The sequence below is a fragment of the Scyliorhinus canicula genome, chromosome 5, assembly GCF_902713615.1.
Source record: "Scyliorhinus canicula chromosome 5, sScyCan1.1, whole genome shotgun sequence".
NCBI classification, from domain to species: Eukaryota; Metazoa; Chordata; class Chondrichthyes; order Carcharhiniformes; family Scyliorhinidae; genus Scyliorhinus; species Scyliorhinus canicula.
Window position 1 is genome coordinate 55,912,791 of NC_052150.1, and position 23,909 is coordinate 55,936,699.

The 23,909-nt window shown below is 45.7% G+C and overlaps 1 protein-coding gene across 10 annotated transcripts in view; it reads left to right on the forward strand.

The window, feature by feature from the left end:
- hivep1 (HIVEP zinc finger 1) overlaps positions 1-23,909 on the forward strand; it is a 294,854-nt gene that overhangs the window by 148,073 nt on the left and 122,872 nt on the right. For 9 of the 10 annotated variants that reach the window (XM_038797106.1, XM_038797105.1, XM_038797111.1 and 6 more), the window contains one exon: positions 16,425-16,508. In XM_038797106.1, the coding sequence (XP_038653034.1) occupies positions 16,425-16,508 (84 nt within the window). The remainder of the gene's footprint in view (positions 1-16,424; positions 16,509-23,909) is intronic. The other variant, XM_038797112.1, reaches the window with a different exon arrangement.

Consider the following 23,909-nt stretch of genomic DNA (forward strand, 5'->3'; position numbering starts at 1 on the left):
GAACACTACAGCGCAGTACGGGCCCTTCGGCCCTCGATGTTGCGCCGACCTGTGAAACCATCTGAAGCCTATCTGACCTACACTATTCCATTTTCATCCATATGTCTATCCAGTGACCACTTAAATGCCCTTAAAGTTGGCGAGTCTACTACTGTTGCAGGCAGGGCGTTCCACACCCCTACTACTCTGAGTAAAGAAACTGCCTCTGACATCTGTCCTATATCTCTCACCCCTCAATTTAAAGCTATGTCCCCTCGTGTTGGTCATCACCATCCGAGGAAAAAGACTCTCACTGTCCACCCTATCTAACCCTCTGACTATCTTATATGTCTCTATTAAGTCACCTCTCAGCCTTCTCCTCTCTAACGAAAACAACCTCAATTCCCTGAGCCTTTCCTCGTAAGACCTTCCCTCCATACCAGGCAACATCCTAGTAAATCTCCTCTGAACCCTTTCCAAAGCTTCCACATCCTTCCTATAATGTGGTGACCAGAACTGCACGCAGTACTCCAGGTGTGGCCGCACCAGAGTTATGTACAGCTGCAGCATGACCCTGTGGTTCCGAAACTCAATCCCCCTGCTTATAAAGGCTAGCACACCATATGCCTTCTTAACAGCCCTATTAACCTGGGTGGCAACTTTCAAGGATTTATGTACCTGGATGCCGAGATCTCTCTGTTCATCTACACTACCAAGAATCTTGCCATTAGCCCAGTACTCTGCATTCCTGTTACTCCTTCCAAAGTGAACCACCTCACACTTTTCCGCATTAAACTCCATCTGCCACCTCTCAACCCAGCTCTGCAGCTTATCTATGTCCCTCTGTATCCTATAACATCCTTCAGCACTATCCACAACTCCACCGACCTTCGTGTCATCTGCAAATTTACTAACCCATCCTTCTACACCCTCTTCCAGGTCATTTATAAAAATGACAAACAGCAGTGGCCCCAAAACAGATCCTTGCGGTACACCACTAGTAACTGAACTCCAGGATGAACATTTGCCATCAACCACCACCCTCTGTCTTCTTTCAGCTAGCCAATTACTGATCCAAACCGCTAAATCACCTTCAATTCCATACTTCCTTATTTTCTGCAATAGCCTACCGTGGGGAACCTTATCAAACGCCTTACTGAAATCCATATACACCACATCAACAGCTTTACCCTGATCCACCTGTTTGGTCACCTTCTCAAAAAACTCAATAAGGTTTGTGAGACATGACCTACCCTTCACAAAACCGTGTTGAGTATCGCTAATCAACTTGTTCTTTTCAAGATGATTATAACCCTATCTCTTATAACCTTTTCCAACATTTTACCCACAACCGAAGTAAGGCTCACAGGTCTATAATTACCAGGGTTGTCTCTACTCCCCTTCTTGAACAAGGGGACAACATTTGCTATCCTCCAGTCTTCCGGCACTATTCCTGTCGACAAAGACGACATAAATATCAAGGACAAAGGATCTGCAATCTCCTCCCTGGCTTCCCAGAGAATCCTAGGATAAATCCCATCTGGCCCAGGGGACTTATCTATTTTGACATTTTCTAAAATTGCTAACACCTCCTCCTTTTGAACCTCAATTCCATCTAGCCTGGTCGACTGAACCTGAGTGTTCTCCTCGACAACATTGTCTTTCTCCAGTGTAAACACTGACGAAAAATATCCATTTAATGCTTCCCCTATCTCCTCTGATTCCACACACAACTTTCCACTACTATCCTTGATTGGCCCTAATCTTACTCGAGTCATTCTCTTGTTCCTGATATACCTATAGAAAGCCTTAGGGTTTTCCTTGATCCTATCCGCCAACGACTTTTCGTGTCCTCTCCTCGCTCTTCTTAACTCTCCCTTTAGGTCCTTCCTGGCTAACCTGTAACTCTCAAGTGCCCTAACTGAGCCTTCATGTCTCATCCTAACATAAGCCTTCTTCTTCCTCTTGACAAGTGCTTCAACTTCCTTAGTAAACCACGGCTCCCTTGCTCGACAACTTCCTCCCTGCCTGACAGGTACATACTTATCAAGGACACGCAGTAGCTGTTCCTTGAAAAAGCTCCACATTTCGATTGTACCCATCCCCTGCAGTTTCCTTCCCCATCCTATACCTCCTAAATCTTGCCGAATAGCATCATAATTGCCTTTCCCCCAGCTATAATTCTTGCCTTGCGGTATATACCTATCCCTGCCCATTGCTAAAGTAAACATAACCGAGTTGTGATCACTATCACCAAAGTGCTCACCTACATCTAAATCTAACACCTGGCCGGGTTCATTACCCAGTACCAAATCCAATGTGGCCTCGCCCCTTGTTGGTCTGTCTACATACTGTGTCAGAAAACCCTCCTGCACACACTGCACAAAAACTGACCCATCTATAGTACTCGAACTATAGTATTTCCAGTCAATATTTGGAAAGTTAAAGTCCCCCATAACAACTACCCTGTTACTCTCGCTCCTGTCAAGAATCATCTTTGCAATCCTTTCCTCGACATCTCTGGGACTATTCGGAGGTCTATAGACAACTCCCAACAGGGTGACCTCTCCTCTACTGTTCCTAACCTCGGCCCATACTGCCTCAGTAGACGAGTCCTCAAGCGTCCTTTCTACCGCCGTAATACTTTCCTTGATTAACAATGCCACACCCCCCCCTCTTTTACCATCTTCTCTGTTCTTACAGAAACATCTAAATCCTGGAACCTGCAACAACCATTCCTGTCCCTGCTCTACCCATGTCTCCGAAATCGCCACAACATCGAGATCCCAGGTACCAACCCATGCTGCAAGCTCACCCACCTTATTCCGGATGCTCCTGGCGTTGAAGTAGACACACTTCAAACCAGCGTCCTGCTTGCCGGTGCCCTCTTTCGAACTTTTAACCCTATCCCTGACCTCACTACTCTCAACATCCTGTACACTGGGACTACAATTTAGGTTCCCATCCCCCTGCTGAATTAGTTTAAACCCCCCCGAAGAGCACTAGCAAATCTCCCCCCCAGGATATTGGTACCCCTCTGGTTCAGGTGAAGACCATCCTGTTTGTAGAGGTCCCACCTACCCCAGAATGAGCCCCAATTATCCAGGAAACCAAAACCCTCCCTCCTGCACCATCCCTGTAGCCACGTGTTCAACTCCTCTCTCTCCTTATTTCTCACTTCGCTAGCACGTGGCACGGGTAACAACCCAGAGATAACAACTCTGTTTGTTCTAGCTCTCAGCTTCCACCCTAGCTCCCTGAATTTCTGTCTCAAATCCCCATCTCTCTTCCTACCTATGTCGTTGGTACCTATGTGGACCACGACTTGGGGCTGCTCCCCCTCCCCCTTAAGGATCCCAAAAACACGATCAGAGACATCACGAACCCTGGCACCTGGGAGGCAACATACCAACCGTGAGTCTCTTTCGTTCCCACAGAACCTCCTGTCTGTTCCTCTAACTATGGAGTCCCCAATGACAAGTGCTCTGTTCCTCTTCTCCCTTCCCGTCTGAGCAACAGGGACAGACTCTGTGCCAGAGACCTGCGCCCTATTGCTTACCCCTGGTAAGTCGTCCCCCGCAACAGTATCCAAAACGGTATACTTGTTATAGAGGGGAACGACCACAGGGGATCCCTGCACTGCCTGCCGGTTCCCTCTCCCTCCCCTGACGGTAACCCATCTACTTTCTTCTTTTACCTGAGGTGTGACTACCTCCCTATAACTCCTCTCAATAACCTCCTCCGCCTCCCGAATGATCCGAAGTTCATCCAGCTCCAGCTCCAGGTCCCTAATGCGGCTCTCGAGGAGCTGGAGTTGGGTGCACTTCCCGCAGATGTAGTCAGAAGGGATACTAGAGGTGACCCTTTCCTCCCACATTCTGCAGGAGGAACATTCAACTGCCCTAGCCTCCATTCCCACTGGACTAACTTCCCAACAAGTGAAAAATAAAAAAATAAAAAGCTTGTTAGTTTAGCAATCCAACGGACAGAGCTTTTTTTTTTTGGTTAGAGGAGGAGGATGGGTGGGAGACACTACGTAAGTAGTGTTTCGGGTAAAGCTGTCACTCGAGAACAGCCCCTTCACAAACCACCTTCAACTTACGCTGACCGCACTGCACGTATGCAAATCTCCCCGGAACAGCCAATCAGAAGCTCTGCTCTGCTGCCCTCTGCTGGATGCTCACCTTCCGTCGAACTCCTCGGGTCACTGATGCAGGTGCACCTTCAACTTACGCTGACCGCACTGCACGTATGCAAATCTCCCCGGAACAGCCAATCAGAAGCTCTGCTCTGCTGCCCTCTGCTGGATCTTGATTGCAACTTTCAAAGATCTATGAACATAGACCCCAAGATCTCTGCTCCTCCATATTGGCAACAACCCTACCATTAACACTGTATTCCGCATTCATATTTGTCCTTCCAAAATGGACAACCTCACACTTTTCAGGGTTAAACTTCATCTGCCACTTCTCAGCCCAGCTCTTTGCAGCCGACAACAACCCTCCTCACTATCCACAACTGCACCAATCTTGATATCGTCTGCAAATTTACTGACCCACCCTTCAACTCCCTCACCCAAGTCATTAATGAAAGTCACAAACAGCAGAGGACCCAGAACTGATCCCTGCGGTACGCCACTGGTAACTGGGCTCCAGGTTGAATAATTGCCATCCACCACCACTCTCTGACTTCTATCAGTTAGCCAGTTTGTTATCCAACTGCCAAATTTCCCACTATCCCATGCCTCCTTACTTTCTGCAGAAGCCTACCATGGGCAACCTTGTCAAATGCCTTGTCAAAATCCATGTACACCACATCCACTGCTTTACCTTCATCCACGTGCTTTGTCACCTCCTCAAAGAATTCAATAAGACTTGTGAGGCAAGACCTACCCCTCACACATCCGTGCTGACTATCCCTAATCAAGCAGTGTCTTTCCAGATGCTCAGAAATCCTATCCCTCGGTACCCTTTCCATTACTTTACCGACCATCGAAGTAAGACTAACTGGCCTGTAATTCCCAGGGTTATCCCTATTCCCTTTTTTTGAGCAGTGGCACGACATTCGCCACTCTCCAATCCCCTGGTACCATCCCTGTTGACTGTGAGGACGAAAAGATCATTGCCAACAGCTCTGCAATTTCATCTCTTGCTTCCCATAGAGTCCTTGGATATATCCCGTCAGGCCCGGGGGACTTGTGTATCCTCAAGTTTTTCAAAATGCCCAACACATCTTCCTTCCTAACAAGTATCTCCTTGAGCTTACCAGCCTGTTTCACACTGTCCTCTCCAACAATATGGCCCCTCTCATTCGTAAATACTGAAGAAAAGTACTTGTTCCAAGACTTCTCCTATCTCTTCAGACTCGATACACAATCTTACGCTACTGTCCTTGATCGGATCCACCCTCGCTCTAGTCATTCTCATATTTCTCACATATGTGTAAAAGGCCTTGGGGTTTTCCTTGATCCGACCCGCCAAAGTTTTTTCATGCCCCATCTTAGCTCTCCTAATCCCTTTCTTCAGTTCCCTCCTGGCTATCTTGTATCATCCGACACCCTGTCTGAACCTTGTTTCCTCAGCCTTACATAAGTCTCCTTCTTCCTCTTAACAAGACATTCAACCTCTCTTGTCAACCATGGTTCCCTCACTCGACCATCTCTTCCGTGCCTGACAGGGACATAGGGGCTGGTTTAGCTCACTCAGCTAAATCGCTGGCTTTTAAAGCAGACCAAGCAGGCCAGCAGCACGGTTCGATTCCCGTACCAGCCTCCCCGGAAAGGCGCCGGAATGTGGCGACTAGGGGCTTTTCACAGTAACTTCATTGAAGCCTACTCGTGACAATAAGCGATTTTCATTTCATTTCACATACATGTCAAGGACACGTAATATCTGTTCCTTGAGCAAGCTCCACATTTCAATTGTGTCCTTCCCTGACAGCCTATGTTCCCAATTTATGCACTTCAGTTCTTGTCTGACAGCATCGTATTTACCCTTCCCCCAATTGTAAACCTTGCCCTGTTGCACGCACCTATCCCTCTCCAATACTAAAGTGAAAGTCACAGAATTGTGGTCACTGTCTCCACCTTATTCCTGATGCTTCTTGCGTTGAAGTATACACACTTCAACCCATCTTTGTGCCTGCAAATACTCTCCTTTGTCAGTGTTACCTTCTCCACTGCCTCACTACACGCTTTGACGTCCTGAACATCGGCTACCTTAGTTGCTGGACTACAAATCCGGTTCCCATTCCCTTACCAAATTAGTTTAAACCCTCCCGAAAGCGACGCCTGCGCCAATGTAGCCAGTGACTCTCCCTTTTCCACCACTTCACTAAACATGCCAAAAAGTGTGTTGGGGGGGGGGGGGGGACAACTCCATCGCGAACTGCTTATAAAAACTCTGCCGGGAAGCCATTCAGCCCTGGCACCTTATCTGACTGATTCATGCCAATACACTTCTTTAGCCCTAACGGCTCCTCCAGCCTATACTTGCTAGTGTGGTGGCTCCCACCCAACCTGCACGTCCCCCTACTCCTTCTCTCCAAACCTTATCACTGAGCCTCGCCCATGCCCCACACCCAACCCACCACGTGAAGCATCATGCCAACATGGCCCACCCTCCAGAGCATTCTCGGACTGCCCCACCCCAACCCACATCAACCCACATACCCTGCACTGAGCATAGCAACAGAGTGTATTAAAACTAAACACTATACTCCCAACACTGAAGAGCAGCCCCTCACCCCTCCAAAACTAGCAGCAATTAAACCTCAGTGCAAAACAATGCAAAAATTGCAAAAGATATAAAAAAACACAAAAATGGCTTGGGGCGGGGGCGGGGGGGGGGGGGGGGGGGGCGGTGCAACCACCCTCCTTTCAACTTCAGTCAGCAAATAAAAACAGATAACAAACTTTCGAAGATCTCTTCTTGAAGTTGGAAAGTTACCCAAAGTCTGGCAGGGTACAGAATCCCAAACCACCAGCCTCTTGGCCAGCTCCACTCCAATGTCCTGATAGAACCGGGTTCGGCTTCTTTCTCACTCACAGTCCTGCTGTGCTCCCTGGCCCACCTCAGAATATTTTCTTTATACTGGAACTTCACCGCACATGGCGGCTTCCCGCTCTTGGCCTCTGCCTCCAGCACCTATGGGGCCCGTTCTACCGCCTGGACCTTGTCCAACATCTTCTCTTCCACCAACTTGGCCAGCATCCTCGCAACATAGCCCATTGCACTCATTCCCTCGAACTTCCTCCGAAGGCCCACAATCTGCAGATTTTGTCACCTAAACCTATTTTCCTGGTTTACATAGAATTTACAGTGGAGAAGGAGGCCATTCGGCCCATCGAGTCCGCACTGGCTCCCGGAAAGAGCACCCTACCCAAGGTTAACACCTCCACCCTATCCCCATAACCCAGCAACTCCACCCAACACTAAGGGCAATTTTGGACACTATGGGGTATTTTATCATGGCCAATCCACCTAACCTGCACTTCTTTGGACTGTGGGAGGAAACCGGAGCACCTGGAGGAAACCCACGCACACACGGGGAGGATGTGCAGACTCTGCACAGACAATGACCCAAGCCGGAATCGTACCTGGGACCCTGGAGCTGTGAAGCGATTGTGCTATCCACAATGCTACCGTGCTGGCTGTTCTCCACCTTTGCTCACAGCATCTTACACATGTCCCCCAGGATCGCCACAGCTGACTTCAACGACACAATCCGATCGCTCTGGTCAGACACCACCTTCTCCACCTCCACTATCTGCAGAACCTTTCCGCCGAAATTCCCTGAAGACCAGGTAAAAGGGGCAAAACCAACATCTCCAAGCAGGAACCACCCTGTATGCGACCTTTCAGTCCATGGCCGCCACCTTAAGTCCTCTGCTCCTATATCTTATGATCTTATTTAGATTCAGGACCCAAGTTTCAGAACATATCTTGGTGAAGATAGCCCTTGCAGAAAGTTTGATGACTTTGGGTGGCATTCTGTCTCCAAGTAGCTTCTTGCTAAATTTTTAAAGTACCCAATAAAATATGTTCTCATCATGTGACTTGCACAAATTCAGAGTCCTTTTTCAAAAAAATAGTGTTTTGATTTCACATCCTATTGTTGTTTGGCATCCTGGGAGTTTGCAACAGCTGGTATCTTTGCGTTTGCTGACCCATTCAGTCTGAAACTATTTATTTGAAATAGTTTCAGGAAAGCCATTGGTGCACCATCAGTCAGGAAGATTTATTTTGTTTCTTCTTGAGACAGTGGTGTGATTTCAATCTATAAAAGATTTTTTAGTGATCCTTGAGTGACCATCTTTGCAGCCATTTGTTCAATTTTTAATATAATGTATAGACTGAAAGCTCATAATAAACTGAGACCATATATCCATTGCCCTCTCCTTCTGTCTTACACCACCATTCCATTTGCAAACTCATCTCTTTGGTCCTTCATCATATGACTGACCCACCCTTTTGTTCTTCCCTCTTCCATCTTTCCCTCTGGCTGTACTTGCTTGAAACCTTTAACATCTCTAACTTTTTCCAGGTGTGACAAATTCGTTAACATGTAAGAGTTAACTTTTACCCTTTCAATTTCAGATTTCTACTCTTTGCAGCATTTTGCCTTATACATCCAATTCATTTAGTTTGCCAAGTATTGCATATTTAGTTTTAAATTACACTAAATTTGCTAATTCTAAAATATAAATAAAACCTGAAGTAGCATAATTGTATATTAAATTAATTTATTAAATCCAGAAAGTTCTTCCCATAGATGCTGGTATTAGGATGTTTATGTCATGAAATAATAAAATGTAATAAATAGGAGCAGGAGCAGTCTATACGGCACATCTCGCTGCTCAGCATTTATTTATTATCTTCGGCTTCAACTCCACTTTCTCACCCGCTTCTTGTTTCCCTTGATTCCATCTGCCTATTTCACGCATTAATGTATTCGATGATGGAGCATCCACACCCCTCTTGAAAGTGAATTCCAAATGTTGACCACTTTGAGTGAAGTGATTTTTCATCTCAGTTGTAAACAATCATTTCCTCAAATTGAGACTGTGTACATGTTCTAGATTTGCCAGCCTGGGGAAACAATGTCAGTATATACCCTCAGCAAGCCCCATCAGAATCTTGTGTGTTCCAATCTCGTTCTTCTAACTGCCAAAGAATATACAGATTAAATATTTTGTTCTATTTCTTCAGTAAGAGACCTTGAATAGCAAACAGTCTTTATTTAAAAAGCTAGGGTAGCATCATAGCACAGTGGTTAGCACAGTTGCTTCACGGCTCCAGGGTCCCAGGTTGATTCACGGGTCATTGCCTGTGCGGAGGCTGCACGTTCTCCCCGTCTGTGTGGGTTTCCCCCGGGTGCTCCGGTTTTTTCCCACAGTTCAAAGATGTGCAGGTTAGGTGGATTGCCATGGTAAATTGCCCTTCGTGCCCAAAAAGATTAGGTGGGGTTACTGGGTTATGGGGATTGGGTGGAGGCGTGACCTTAAGTGAGGTGCTCTTTCCATTGGCCAGTGCAGATTGGATGGGCCAAATGGCCTCCTTCTGCTCGTAAATTCTATGATACCAGTCTTTTTTAAGTGCATTCTTATTCTACTGAATTCAGTTGTTAATGAAAACTAGTCTTCCTTATTGTAACAGCTCTTTGAACATCACTGTCAACCTTTTGGAAAAGAAAAGTTGTAAGCTGTCGAAATTGGAAAAATAATTGGCCATCATCAAGCTGAATTTAATTGATTATTAGAACATCATATCCTCAGGGAATTTTTAATGGATTTTGTTGATTGCTTTAGTTCCTGAATAACAGGATGCACTGAAAAATCTGTGCTTTGCATTCGGAATACAGAGAGGGCACCCAATTGTTTCCCAAAAGAACAAATCTTGTCAATAGTACTTTTCCTGTTTGACTTCAGCATATCTTTTCAGTTTCCCAAGAGCAGAATTTTCCCACATGGCTTGCCACAGGTTTTAGAATCATAGAATTTACAGTGCAGAAGGAGGCCATTTGGCCCATTGAGTCTGCACCGGCTCTTTTTTGAAAGAGCACCCTACCCAAGCCCACACCTCCACCCTATAACCCAGTAACCCCACCCAACACAAGGGCAATTTTTTGGACACTAAGGGCAATTTAGCATGGCCAATCCACCTAACCTGCACATCTTTGGACTGTGGGAGGAAACGGGAGCACCCGGAGGAAACCCACGCACACACGGGGAGGATGTGCAGACTCCGCACAGACAGTGACCCAAGCTGGAATCGAACCTGGGACCCTGGAGCTGTGAAGCAATTGTGCTAACCACCATACTACCGCGCTGCCCTAGCGGGCAGGAGCAGAGAATTGAGCGGCAGGCAAAAAGTCGGAAACCCACTGGTGTACAAATGTTTGTGATTCTGTTAATGAGGGGTCAATATCATGAAATCCATTTGCATTCATTACCATTTCATGACTGCTCATTAAAAGAGCTGCTTGCCGGAATCGCATGATGCCTTCAATCTTGCGTCACGCCAGCGGGAAATTACGCCAACCTGAAACCCACTTGAAAGGGAGTGGTGTGCACAATGGACCTCATGATATCAAAGTGAGCGCAGCATACACGGCCTTCTTGTCACAGCACTGTGGTGGTCCTATTGCAGTGAATGTCACAATGATGGGGCTGTGGGTTTGGTCACTGTCCATTCTTTCCTACTTTGTCCAGAACGACGACATTGCACTGCAGTACTCATACAGCCTCCACTTTCAGACCCTGACTAGCATTGCGCCTGGGGTTGGAGAGTGCGGGGTGTTCTACTTCCGATGGCTGTTACCAAGCACATAATGCACATTTGTGCCATGAGGTCTGTACAAACCCTCCGAAAGAGCACCCCATCTAGGCAAGGCCCCCCCTCCATTCTTTCTCCATAACCACGTAATCCATTTAGCATGGTAAGTCCTCCTAACATGGTAATTTAGCATGGTAAGTCCTCTTAACCTGCACAACTTTAGACTGTGGGAGGAAAGTGGAACACCCGGAGAAAACCTACACAGACACACGGAGAATCTGCAAACTCCACACAGTCATCAGCACGGTCCGGTAGCACAGCGGTTAGCACTATTGCTTCGCAGCACCAGGGACCCGGTTCGATTCCAGGTTTGGGTCACCGAATTTATGGAGTCTGCACATTCTCCCCTGGTGCTCCAGTTTCCTCCCACAAGTCCCGAAAGACTTGCTGTTAGTTGAACTGGACATTCTGAATTCTCCCTCGGTGTACCTGAACAGGTGCCGGATGTGGCAACTAGGGGAGTTTCACAGTAGCTTCATTGCAATGTTAATGTAAGCCTATTTGTGACGTCAATAAAGATTATTAATAATATTATTATCCAAGGCCGGAATCGAACCTGGGTCCCTTGCGCTGTGAGACTCTATTGTTGCTTTCCTCTATTTCTCTATTTCAGAGAGGGTATTAGATTGATCATTGTAACCTGATACTCCAGCTCAGTTGACTACTGCAGAAAAATTCAGAGGGCTGCATCTTGTATTATAGGCCTATTGTACATCAGAGTGTCACAGGGCAGCACGGTAGCATTGTGGTTAGCACAATCGCTTCACAGCTCCAGGGTCCCAGGTTCGATTCCGGCTTGGGTCACTGTCTGTGCGGAGTCTGCACATCCTCCCCGTGTGTATGTGGGTTTCCTCCGGGTGCTCCGGTTTCCTCCCACAGTCCAAAGATGTGCAGGGTAGGTGGATTGGCCATGGTAAATTGCCCTTAGTGTTGGGTGGGGTTACTGGGTTATGGGGATAGGGTGGAGGTGTTGACCTTGGGTAGGGTGCTCTTTCCAAGAGCCGGTGCAGACTCGATGGGCTGAATGGCCTCCTTCTGCACTGTAAATTCTATGAAATACATTGTGTTGGCTGGATGGAAGGACTGGATGGAAGGAATCTACCACGTTTTCTGGTCAGGTTCTTATATTCTGAAATATAGTCTGGTGTTTGGTTTGTGCATTCAAGCAGGTGGCTAGATATGGGAGTTTAATTATGTAAAAAGTCATGGCCATTGTTTCCCCTGAATATTTTAAAAAGCCATCTTGCTTTCCTAAATGGCTTGTTTCTATGTTTGGTGCTGATGCCACATATGTAATAGATCTGCAGATACTGAGCAATGACTTTATCACTTGTATTTTTTTTAAACGACCCCTTAAAAAAAATATATCGTACCTTCAAATTAGACTTTGCAGCTTTAATAAATTATTGTGATATTGATGTGATATGATGAGGTATATTTGGACTTTCAGAAGGCGTTTGACAAAGTCCCGCATAAAAGATTATTGTGCAAAATTAAAGCGCATGGGATTTGGGGAAATGTATTGAGGTGGATGGAAAACTGGTTGGCAGAGAGGAAACAAAAAGTAGGGATTAATGGGTCCTTTTCAAATTGGCAGGCAGTAACCAGTGGGGTACCACAGGGATCGGGGCTTGGACCCCAGCTATTCACAATATATATTAATGATTTGGACAAGGGAACAAAATGTAACATCTCAAAGTTTGCAGATGATACCAAATTAGGTGGGAGGGTGAATTGTGACAAGGATGCAGGGATCCTACAGCAAGATCTGGACAGGTTGGGCGAGTGGGCAAACCAATGGCAGATGCAGTATAATTTGGATAAGTGTGAGGTTATTAATTTTGGAAGCTAAAATAGAAAGGCAGATTACTACCTGAATGGTTGTAAATTGGGAGAGGGGAGTGTGCAGCGGGAACTGGGTGTCCTTGTGCACCATTCGCTGAAGGTAAGCAAGCAGGTGCAACAGGCGGTGAAGAAGGTGAATGGTATGTTGGCCTTCATTGCAAGAGGTTTCGAGTATAGAAGCAGAGATGTGTTGCGGCAATTGTACAAGGCCTTGGTGAGGCCACACCTGGAGTATTGTGTGCAGTTTTCGTCTCCTTCTCTGAGGAAGGATGTTCTTGGTCTCGAGGGAGTGTAGCGAAGGTTTACCAGACTGATTCCAGGGATGGCGGGACTGTCATATGAGGAGAGATTGCAGACCAATACTACAGCCACTGGTCTCTGAGCAGAGGGTTAAGTGTTGCCCTCTGCTGGCTAGAGAAGGGCTCTTTTGGTCATCTTGGTCTCCATATTCTAAATATCGAAAAAAAACAAGATCAGTGGGAACTGCTACACCAGTTACATGCAGTCCATATCAATGCTTCATTGTGCATTGTAACATAAATTCAGTCACCTTTTAAACATTGCATCCTTACAAATGGGTACTGTGTGATCTACTTGCATCGGTTTAAACTAATTGTATCCTCTCTTTGTTTTCCTGTTACCTGTGATAGACAACCAAAGGACAAAACAAATGCTGCTTAACATTTTTACCTTTTTACAGGTGACAAATGATCATTGACATGGAGTGTCAGCCTGTACTCTGGTGCTCAGTTTTAATCGTGGCTTTGCTCAAAAGGTCAAGATTTCCAACACCATTCCACAAATTTGAGCGCATATTCTCGGTCAGGATTTCCCAAACTGGGTTCTGTGGAACCCTGGGGTTCTGTGGGATATATTCAGTGTATCATGCTGATGTATAGAATTTGAAAACTGCTATGAAGCTGCTTGTCCAATCAGATTATGGTTTTAACATAGAACATAGAACAGTACAGCACAGAACAGGCCCCTTCGGCCCTCGATGTTGTGCCGAGCATGATCACCCTACTCAACCCCCGTATCCACCCTATACCCGTAACCCAACAACCCCCCCCCCTCCCCCCCCTCCCCCCCCTCCCCCCTCCCCCCCCCTCCCCCCTCCCCCCTCCCCCCCCCCCCCCCCCCCTCCCCCTCCCCCCCCCCCTCCCCCCCCCCCCCCCCCCCCCCCCCTCCCCCCCCCCTCCCCCCCCCCTCCCCCCCCCCCCCTCCCCCCCCCCCCCTCCCCCCCCCCCCCCCCCCCCCCCCCCCCCCCCCCCCCCCCCCCCCCCCCCCCCCCCCCCCCCCCCCCCTCCCCCCCCCCCCCCCCCCTCCCCCCCCCCCCCCTCCCCCCCCCTCCCCTGGGACCCTGGAGCTGTGAAGCATTTATGCTAACCACCATGCTACCGTGCTGCCTCTACATTGGCTGCTGGTTGGGTCACTAATAAGCTGTTGAGCAGCAAATGCAGTGAGAAGCCAGATTTGATTGGACAAGCAAGAAAGTAAGTCCTGAAAGATCCAAGTTATGGTGAGAGCAGATGAAGGAGCAAGGTAGGGAGTGGGAGAAATGGGAAGGGAAGGGGGGCAGCTATGGGGTGTATGATGTGGGCAGCCATGGGTTGGGAGGGGAAGTATGAGTGTGTCCAATATTAAACAAATTTGTGAGCAAAAGAACCAGCATCACTCCTCCCAAACACTTAAAAACATTGTCCACCAAGAGAACGTTTTAATTATAATAAATGTATACATATAAGAAATAGAAAATACTTTTATAAATTTGTATGTTTGTAACTATTGTGCAAAACAATGAATTTTCTTGTGGTTAATACTTCTGCATAATAAGAATGTGTTTCTCAGGGGTCATGTGTTGAGAGGTCAAAAGGGTTCTGCGGCTGTCAAGTTTGGGGAATCTTGATCTAGGTTAACACATCAATACATTGAGGAAATCTTGTACTACTGGAATTCTTTTAAATCGTGTTCCCAACTGTCAATTCGAGGAGATCGAATAGTGAAGAGCAGGTTTCCCAGCCAGTATTCCTTCCATAACCAACATCAGTAAAACACGGGTCATATGGTTATTTAGCTAATTGCTGTTTGTGGAACCTTGCTGTGTCCAAACTGACTGTCGTGTATTAGGGTTTCCAACCCTGTTGGGTTGGCCGGACAACCGCCGGAATCTGCATCCATCCCCTGGTGACCATTGAAAACAACCCAAGAGATTTAGGACATACAAAATATTAATGGATATGGATAGAGTAAATTAGTAGGTGGGGGTTGTTGGGTTATGGGTATAGGGTGGGTTTGAGTAGGGTGATCATGGCTCGGCACAACATTGAGGGCCGAAGGGCCTGTTCTGTGCTGTGCTGTTCTATGTTCTATGGGTGACAGGCAACCGGAACTTTGGTCCAGGGGACCTGATGGCCTCTGGGAGTTCGCAGAGCACCGGTTTTATTTCCGGTTAAGACAGCAATTATCAGAGCCAGGTTGAGGCCACCTCTTGAAATTATTCTTTGCTAACAGTTTCAAAGATGTGTTAAACATTCTGTTTATTATTTAGTTTGGTAGTCTTATTGTTTTAAGACACCTTCTTCCAGAAGCTTTGTGAGTTGTGAACAAGTTTCATGTCCATAACCAGCATATTGCAGTTTTTGTATGCTGAGGTTTTGTAATTATTGACAACTGAAATGCATCTCAATTTTTTGTTTTGTTTGATTTTTTAATATTATTTGCAACATTCATAGCTTGACATCAGTTGCTATCAGAATGGATTCAGAGGCAACTGGGTATAAAGTAGAACAATTTCTCCTCTGCTGCTGTGTACAGCTGACACTTGCTATTCATGTTCATGCCCACTGCTCAAATAACCAGAGGGATTTAGAAGAGTGATTTTTGGCTGCTGTTGAAAACCCATTAATCTGTCTTAAAATGTGTGAACTGATTCTATTGGGAGTACATTTCATTTTAATGGCAATGGTCGTCTAGTAAAACAACAGTTAATGCAGATCCAGAAGAGGAAAATTTTCCATGGTCAACATTCTTAAGTTTTTGAAAAGAGTGCACCGTGGAAAGTCCTATGACATAGAGAACCTCAACTTTCAAAAATCACTTTGCAAAATTGAACACACAAAAGCTAATTATTAAATTCAAAGCTGTGTGATTGCAGACTAATTTTTGGGAATGAAGAAGAAATTTGTTGAAGGGCAATGAGGACTGAGTGGAAATTGGTCAAACTAGGAGAAACAGTTGATTCAAAAAATAAAGTGGATGAAATAAATGGGCAGATAAAATTGAATGTAGCATGTGTAAAGTAAAAATGGGATACCTCGCCCAGTCTATTACTGATGTTAATTTGAAAGAGAACTAATAATAACTTTATTATAATAACTTTCCAATGTGGCAGCAAAATCCACCGAACTAATGCAGGGAGACAGCCAGACACAATGCATGGAATTGTGACAAAGGGAAATAGACTAGAATAGTATTTTGACAGACATAGTGGACTTACAGAATAAAGAGCTGCCTTTTGAATCAATTGTCAAAACACAATTCATTGTTCTCCCACTCTGCACTCACTCCCCGTCCCTCCCTCTCCCCTGCCAACCAGCATTTTAAGTCAAGAATTTAAGAAATATATTTGCTTCCAACTTAAGAAAAACCACCATCAGTATGGAATATTATCCATGTTGGTATTTGCCCTGCGCTTTATGAAGTAGTTGCAGAACTTAGTATAATTTATTGGAAATATTTATTAATGTTCATTGGTTTTATTTTCAGACAAAATCCAAGAAGCGCAAAAAGAACTGCAAGTTCCAGAAGGTGCACAAAACAATTTTCAACTTCTCGAAGACACAAAAAAAGGTTGGTTTGAAGTTAAAAATGTACTGTGCACTTTTTAATAATCTTTATTAGTGTCACAAGTAGGCTTACATTAACACTGCAATGAAGTTACTGTGAAAAGTCCCTAGTCGCCACACTCCAGGGCCTGTTCAGGTGTACCGAGGGAGAATTCAGGATGTCCAATTCACCTAACAAGCACATCTTTCGGGATTTGTTGGAGGGAACCGGAGCACCCGGAGGAAATCCGCGCAGACTCTGCACGAGTGAATCGAACACGGGTCCCTGGCATTGTGCAGCAACAGTGCAAACCACTGTGCTACCTTGCCGCATTTAATGAGAACTTGGTGTGATTTCTTTTTTTTTTTTTTAATTTAGAGTACCCAATTATTTTTTCCAATTAAGGGGCAATTTAGCGTGGCCAATTCACCTAACCTGCACATCTTTGGGTTGTGGGGGCGAAACCCACGCAGACACGGGGAGAATGTGCAAACTCCACACGGACAGTGACCCAGGGCCGGGATTCGAACCCGGGTCCTCAGCGCCGTAGGCAGCAATGCTAACCACTGTGCCACCGTGCTGCCCTGTGTGATTTCTTTTAATTGGTCATCTCCACGGTCTAAAAATTGAACACTTAATTTTTAAAATTATTTTCAGTTAAAGGAAATGAAAGGAAAAACATTTTTGTGATCCTCAGTCAGGGGAAGGAGAAAAGATAATTGGTGTGATTTATCACCCTTAATTTTGAGGTCATCTTGGCTCATAAGTGATATTCCATGTAAGTCTTCGGTCAGTTCCCTTTCTTCATCAGCATCCATTGCTCCTATAACCTTGTATCTAATAGAAATTGTGTTAATTAGCTATGCTGGTTTAACTGTTCGAGTGCAGCATCCTTTGCTCTTCAAATTAACATGTGTTCACAGCATATTGGTTTCAAGGAGGGGCTGTAGAGCTATAATCAAATCTTCTGAGTCTTCAGTAGATTGAATAAGCCAAATTTAGTTGACAGTCTCCGTGAGCAGAGATTGCTGAATGGTCAGGAAGTAGACTGTGATTTCCTGAAGAATGCACCTGTTAACTAATAACTGACCGTTAGCTTTCAAGCTTTGTTTAAATTTAAACTGGGCAGGTTGACTCTAGTCAAGGCATTGCCTCGGGAATGTACCAGAGAATATCTGTCACCTATTTTGTTCAGTTGAAACAGATGCAATGTGTATACAAGTTCTTTCTGTCTGCAAAGAACAGGACTCTTGTGTTAATATTTGTAGCTTATAGCATGTGTAAGTGTGCCACGCTGCAAACCTGACTGATGAAATTTAATTGATTGCCAGGGTAATTCTTAGTACACGCAAGACTATTCAACAAATGTTGTCCACCACGGAATCGCATCTGATATTGGACATTGTGTTTTGGGTTTTACAAGCACAGGGATGGTACAGTTAGTACTATGCTTGTTGCAAACAGTCGAACTGGACTGGAATAAGGTTCCTTGCAGAAAGCATAAATAGGACTGTCAGAAGAACTTTAGTAGTGACATATGATGAGGTATAGATAGGGCGGATAGCAAGAAGCTTTTTCCCAGAACAAGGATGGGGGATTTAGGGGGTGGCAAAGGGTGGGCATCAGTAAATTGAGGGACCTGTTTATTGGCGGGAGGTTTGCGGGCCTGGGGGAACTGGAAGATAAATTTGGGCTTCCCCAAGGGAACATGTTCAGATACTTGCAGGTAAAGGCGTTTGCTAGGCGACCGGTAGAGGGATTCCCTTTGCTGCCCTCGTGGAGGACGATGGACAGAGTGCTTTTGGGGGTGTGGGTCGGAGAGGGGAAGGTGTCTGACATCTATAAGGTAATGCAGGAGGTGGAGGAGTCGTCAGTGGAGGAGCTGAAGGCTAAATGGGAGGGGGAACTTGGGGAGCAGATAGAGGACGGGACTTGGGCGGATAACTTGGAGAGAGTCAACTCTTCCTCTTCATGTGCGAGGCTTAGTCTCATCCAATTTAAGGTGCTGCACCGGGCCCACATGTCCGAGACTAGGATGACTAGGTTCTTTGGGGGTGAGGACAGGTGCACCAGATGTTCGGGGAGTCCAGCGAATCATGCCCATATGTTCTGGGCATGCCCGGCACTGGAAGAATTCTGGAAGGGGGTAACGGGGACGGTGTCGAGGGTGGTTGGATCCAGGGTGGGGACTCGCGATTTTCGGAGTTGCGGTGGAGCCGGGAGTGCAGGAGGCGAAAGATGCCAGTGTCCTGGCCTTTGCGTCCCTAGTAGCCCGGCGGAGGATCTTGCTGCAGTGGAAGGATGCGAGGCCCCCAAGTGTGGAGACCTGGGTCAATGACATGGCGGGATTTATAAAACTGGAAAGAGTCAAATTTGCCCTGAGAGGATCAGTACAAGGGTTCTATAAACGGTGGCAGCCTTTTCTGGACTTCCTGGCTCAAAGATAGGTATCTTGGTCAATAGCAGCAGCAACCCGGGGGGTGGGGGGGGCAAGGGAGGGTGTTCCTCATTATAGTTTCTATTTTTTTTTCCCGCTACGGTTATGTAACTTAACATTGTGTTAATTTAAGTTGTTAATATGTTGGGTTGTTCATTGAGGAGGGGTGAAGGTTCATGATTGTTGTCATTATTGTTATTGTTGGTATTTTAGCATGGTTTGATGTTGCTGTATAAATTCAAAAATTTTTCAATAAAAATTATTTTTAAAAAAAGAAACTTTTTCCCAGAGTGGGGGACTCAATTCCTAGGGGTCACGAATTCAAGGTGAGAGGGGAAAAGTTTAAGGGAGATATGCGTGGAAAGTTCTTTTCGCAGAGGGTGGTGGGTGCCTGGAATGCATTGCCGGCGGAGGCGGTAGAGGCGGGCACGATAGCGTCATTTAAGATGTATCTAGACAGACACATAAATGGGCAGGGAGCAGAGGGATACAGATCCTTAGAAAATAGGCGACAGTTTTAGATAGAGGATCTGGATCGGCGCAGGCTTGGAGGGCCGAAGGGCCTGTTCCTGTGCTGTAATTTTTGGCTTTGTTCTTTGATATTAATATTAGCGAACACTTTTAATTAAGAGACTTTGTGTAATATGTTCAGTGGGCAGTTCGGCTGCAAGTGCAGCAATTTAACCAAACTCATGGGGCGGATTAAGGAAACAACACACATTGTCCAGCAATTTGTGGTAATTCACATGTTGGGTATGCCTTCCTTGCCACAAATTACTAGCTCTTTTATGCAATAATGTATATTCAGATGCCAATGTGGGGCAGCACGGTAGCATTGTGGATAGCACAATCGCTTCACAGCTCCAGGGTCCCAGGTTCGATTCCGGCTTGGGTCACTGTCTGTGCGGAGTCTGCACATCCTCCCCGTGTGTGCGTGGGTTTCCTCCGGGTGCTCTGGTTTCCTCCCACAGTCCAAAGATGTGCAGGTTAGGTGGATTGGCCATGATAAATTGCCCTTAGTGTCCAAAATTGCCCTTGGTGTTGGGTGGGGTTTCTGGGTTATGGGGATAGGGTGGATTGTTGACCTTGGATAGGGTGCTCTTTCCAAGAGCCGGTGCAGACTCAATGGGCTGAATGGCCTCCTTCTGCACTGTAAATTCTATAATTCTATTAATATGTTTCACCAAATTCTCGAACAGCTGAAGGGAAGTAATTGAATGCAAAACTGTCACAAATGCTAAAATTATCTTATAATTAGGGGGATGGATAGCATCCTTTGTAAACAGGATTGAGAGCCCCACTTGCTATGTTGCCTACCTGGTGCCAGGGTGAAGGATATCTCAAACTGTCCTGCAAGAATATACAAGGGGAAGGGAAACAATCTAGTCACTGTGCCCATGTTGGTATCAACAGCTTAGGAAAAGATAGGCAAGTGGTTTTGTTTGAGTACCAGCTATTACAGATCACTTGGGGTTATTGTGAAAATTATTGTGGCAGCATGCACCTTTACATATTGTATTGTGGAGCTAAAGATAGTGATGGTGAAGCTCCATCTTTTAATCTATCATATGGCTAACCATGCGGCTCTCCCACTCTTCCTGTCATTGCCATGTGTTGGAAGGATTTTTAGTTTGATAATTAACCTGTTTAGTCACGCTATGAACATATCTTCCTTGGCCATCAAGCCTTCAGATTGGTCTCAAACCCAGAGTTTCTGGCTTAGAGTCAGGGTGACTGCTTACTGCGCCATGAGACTTCCAGAGTACCATGAGCTAGGGGCTAAATTAGAAAAGCAGGATTTAATGAATTATAATCTTTGAATTATTACCTGAGCTACATGCAAATTGATGTAGGTGTAAGTGAATTAAGGAGATGAACAAGTTGCTGAGGGGCTGGTATGGGCTTGAAGGATGCTTTTGAACTATTACTGGGCAGGAAGGAACTGGGACAGACTACCTGATCTGGACTGAAACTAGGCATCAAGCAGAAAGGGTAAAAGGGGTTCCCCGAGGACTTTAAACACGTAAAAGGTGGGTGAGAACTCAAGTGAAAATGGTAGTATAAATAACTCTAAAACAAATGAAAAGCAAGAGAGTCATCATCAGAAAATGTCCATGTGGCATTACCAGTAAAGGACAAATTAAAAGCTATAAAGTAATTAAATCAAGAGGGAATGCTTTTAATGCATTCATGGGATGCGGGAATCGCTAGCTAGGCCAGAATGTATTGCCTATCCCTAATTGCCTTTGAAGTGGTGTTAGTGGCGATACATCCACAATGCTGTTAGGGAGGGCATTCCAGGACTTTGACCCAGCAAAAGTGAAAAAAAAAGCGATATTTTTCCAAGTCAGGATGGTGAGTGATTTGGAGGAGAACTTCCAAATGGTGGTCTTCTCCTGCATCTGCTGCCTTTGCCCTTCTAGTTGATGTCCTTCTAGTTTGTGGATTTGGAGGGTGCTGTCTAAGGAGCCTTGGTGAGTTCCTGTAATGCATCTTATCGATGGTACACACTGCTGCCACTGTGTGTCGGTGGTGGAGGGAGAGAGTGTTTGTGGAAGGGATGGCAATCAAGCAGGCTGCTTTGTCCCGATAGTCATCGAGGTCCACAGCACAGAAAATCCCTTTCGCTCATCACGACTGCACCACCTAAGTATTCTGATTCCATTTTCCAGCACTTGGCCCATAGCCTTGAATGCCTTGGCATCGCAAGTGTACATCTTAATACTTCTTAAATGTTATGAGGGTCTCTGCCTCCAGCACCCTTTCAGACTCCCACCTCTCTGAATGAAGAGGTTTTTTGTTGCATCCTCACTAAAATTCATGCTCTTTCCCTTAAATCTATTCTTCCTGGTCATTGATCTCTCCACCAAGGGCAAAAGTTTCTTCCGGTCTATCTATGCACCTCATTTTATACATCTCAATCATGTTCCCCCTCAGTCTCATCTGCTCTGAGGAAAACAGCCCCTGTCTATCCAGTTTCTCTTCATAGCTAAAACTCTCCAGCCCAGGCAACATCCTGGTAAATGTCCACTATACACCCTTTCCACTGCTATCACATCTTTCCTATAATGTGGATTCCAGAATTGCACGCGATACTTTATCTGTGGCCTAACCAATGTTTTGTACAGTTCCAGCATAACCTCTCTGCTCTTAAACTCAATGCCTCAGCTAATAAAGTATCCCATATGCCTTCTTAACCACTATCTACCTGCCCTGCTACCTTAAGGGACTGGTGTACATACACTCCAAGATCCCACTGATCCTCACAGCTTCCCAGCGTCCTGCCATTTATCATTTATTCCCCTGCATTGTTTGTCCTGCCCAAGTGCATCACCTCACACTTATCCAGTTTGAATTTTCTTTGCCTCTGACCAACCCTCCTGTAATCTAAACCTCACTATTTACCACCCCGCCAATTTTCGTATCATACGCAAACTTCCTGATCAACCCTCCTACATTCATGTCTAAATCATTTTATATAAACCGCAAACAGCAATGGCCCCAAGACTGATTCCTGCGGGACCCCACTGAATACAGACGATCAGTCAGAAAAACACCTCCAAGAATCACCCTGCACTTCCTGTCACTCAGCCAATTCTGGATTCAATTTGTCAACTTTCATTGGATCTCTTGGGCTTTCAGCTTTGTCTCAGTCTCCCATGTGGGACCTTATCAAAAGCTCTTTCTGTCCAAATAGATTACGTCAAATACAATTCCCTCATCTAAACACCAGGTCCCACCTCTTCAAAAATTCAGTCCAGTTGGTCATACATAACCTCCCCTGTCCATCTCCAAATGCAAATTAATTTTGTGTCTCAGAATTGCTTCCAATAGTTTCCTCGCCACTGAGGTTGGACTCCACTCACTAGTGACCACCAACACAACACCAGCATTGCACCTACATCCTCTAGCTCCCCACACACATTATCATTGTGATCCTTCCCTAGTTATCCTTTTACCAGTAATGTACTTTTTTTAAAAATAGAATTTACAGTGCAGAAGGAGGCATTCGGCCCATCGAGTCTGCACCGGCTCTTGGAAAGAGCACCCTACCCAAGGTTAACACCTCCACCCTATCCCCATAACCCAGTAACCCCACCCAACACTAAGGGCAATTTTGGACACTAAGGGCAATTTAGCATGGCCAATCCACCTAACCTGCACATCTTTGGACTGTGGGAGGAAACCGGAGCACCCGGAGGAAACCCACGCACACACGGGGAGGATGTGCAGACTCCGCACAGACAGTGACCCAAGCCGGAATCGAACCTGGGACCCTGGAGCTGTGAAGCGATTGTGCTATCCACAATGCTACCGTGCTGCCCCTTGTAAAACAACTTAGGATTTTCTTTGATTTTACCTGCCAGTATCCTTTCATGTCCCCTTTTTGCTCTCCTAATTTCATTTTTAAGTTCCCTCTTCCACATTCTATACGCCTCTCGGGCTTTTGCTATTTTAAGCCCTCGATATCTGCCTTAAGCCTCCCCTTTTCTCCTTATCCGATGCTGTATATCCCTTGATATCCAGGGTTTACTGAATTTGTTCGTCCCACCCTTTTTCTTGATTGGAACATGTTGGTCCTGTATTCTCTCTCTTTCCTTCTTGAATGAATTCCATTGTTCAGTCACAGATTTGCCTAAAAGTGTCAGTTCCCAGTCCACTCTTGCCAAATCATGTCTAATCTTATTAAATTCGGCCTTCCTCCTAGAACTTTGATTTCAGGCCCATCCTTGTCCTTCTCCATAACAGTCTTGAATCTAATGGAGTTATGATCGCTGTCTGCAAAATCTCCCCCTAATACTTCATAATTCAAACATTTACCTGGCTTCGTTACCTATAGTTAAGTCCAGGACTACCCCCTCTCTTGTAGGACCTTCTATGTACTGGCTTAAAAAAGTGTTCATGAATGCATTTTATGAATTTTGCTCCCTCTAAACCTTTCACAATATGACTACCTCAGTTAATGTTGAGCAAGTTGAAATCTCCCA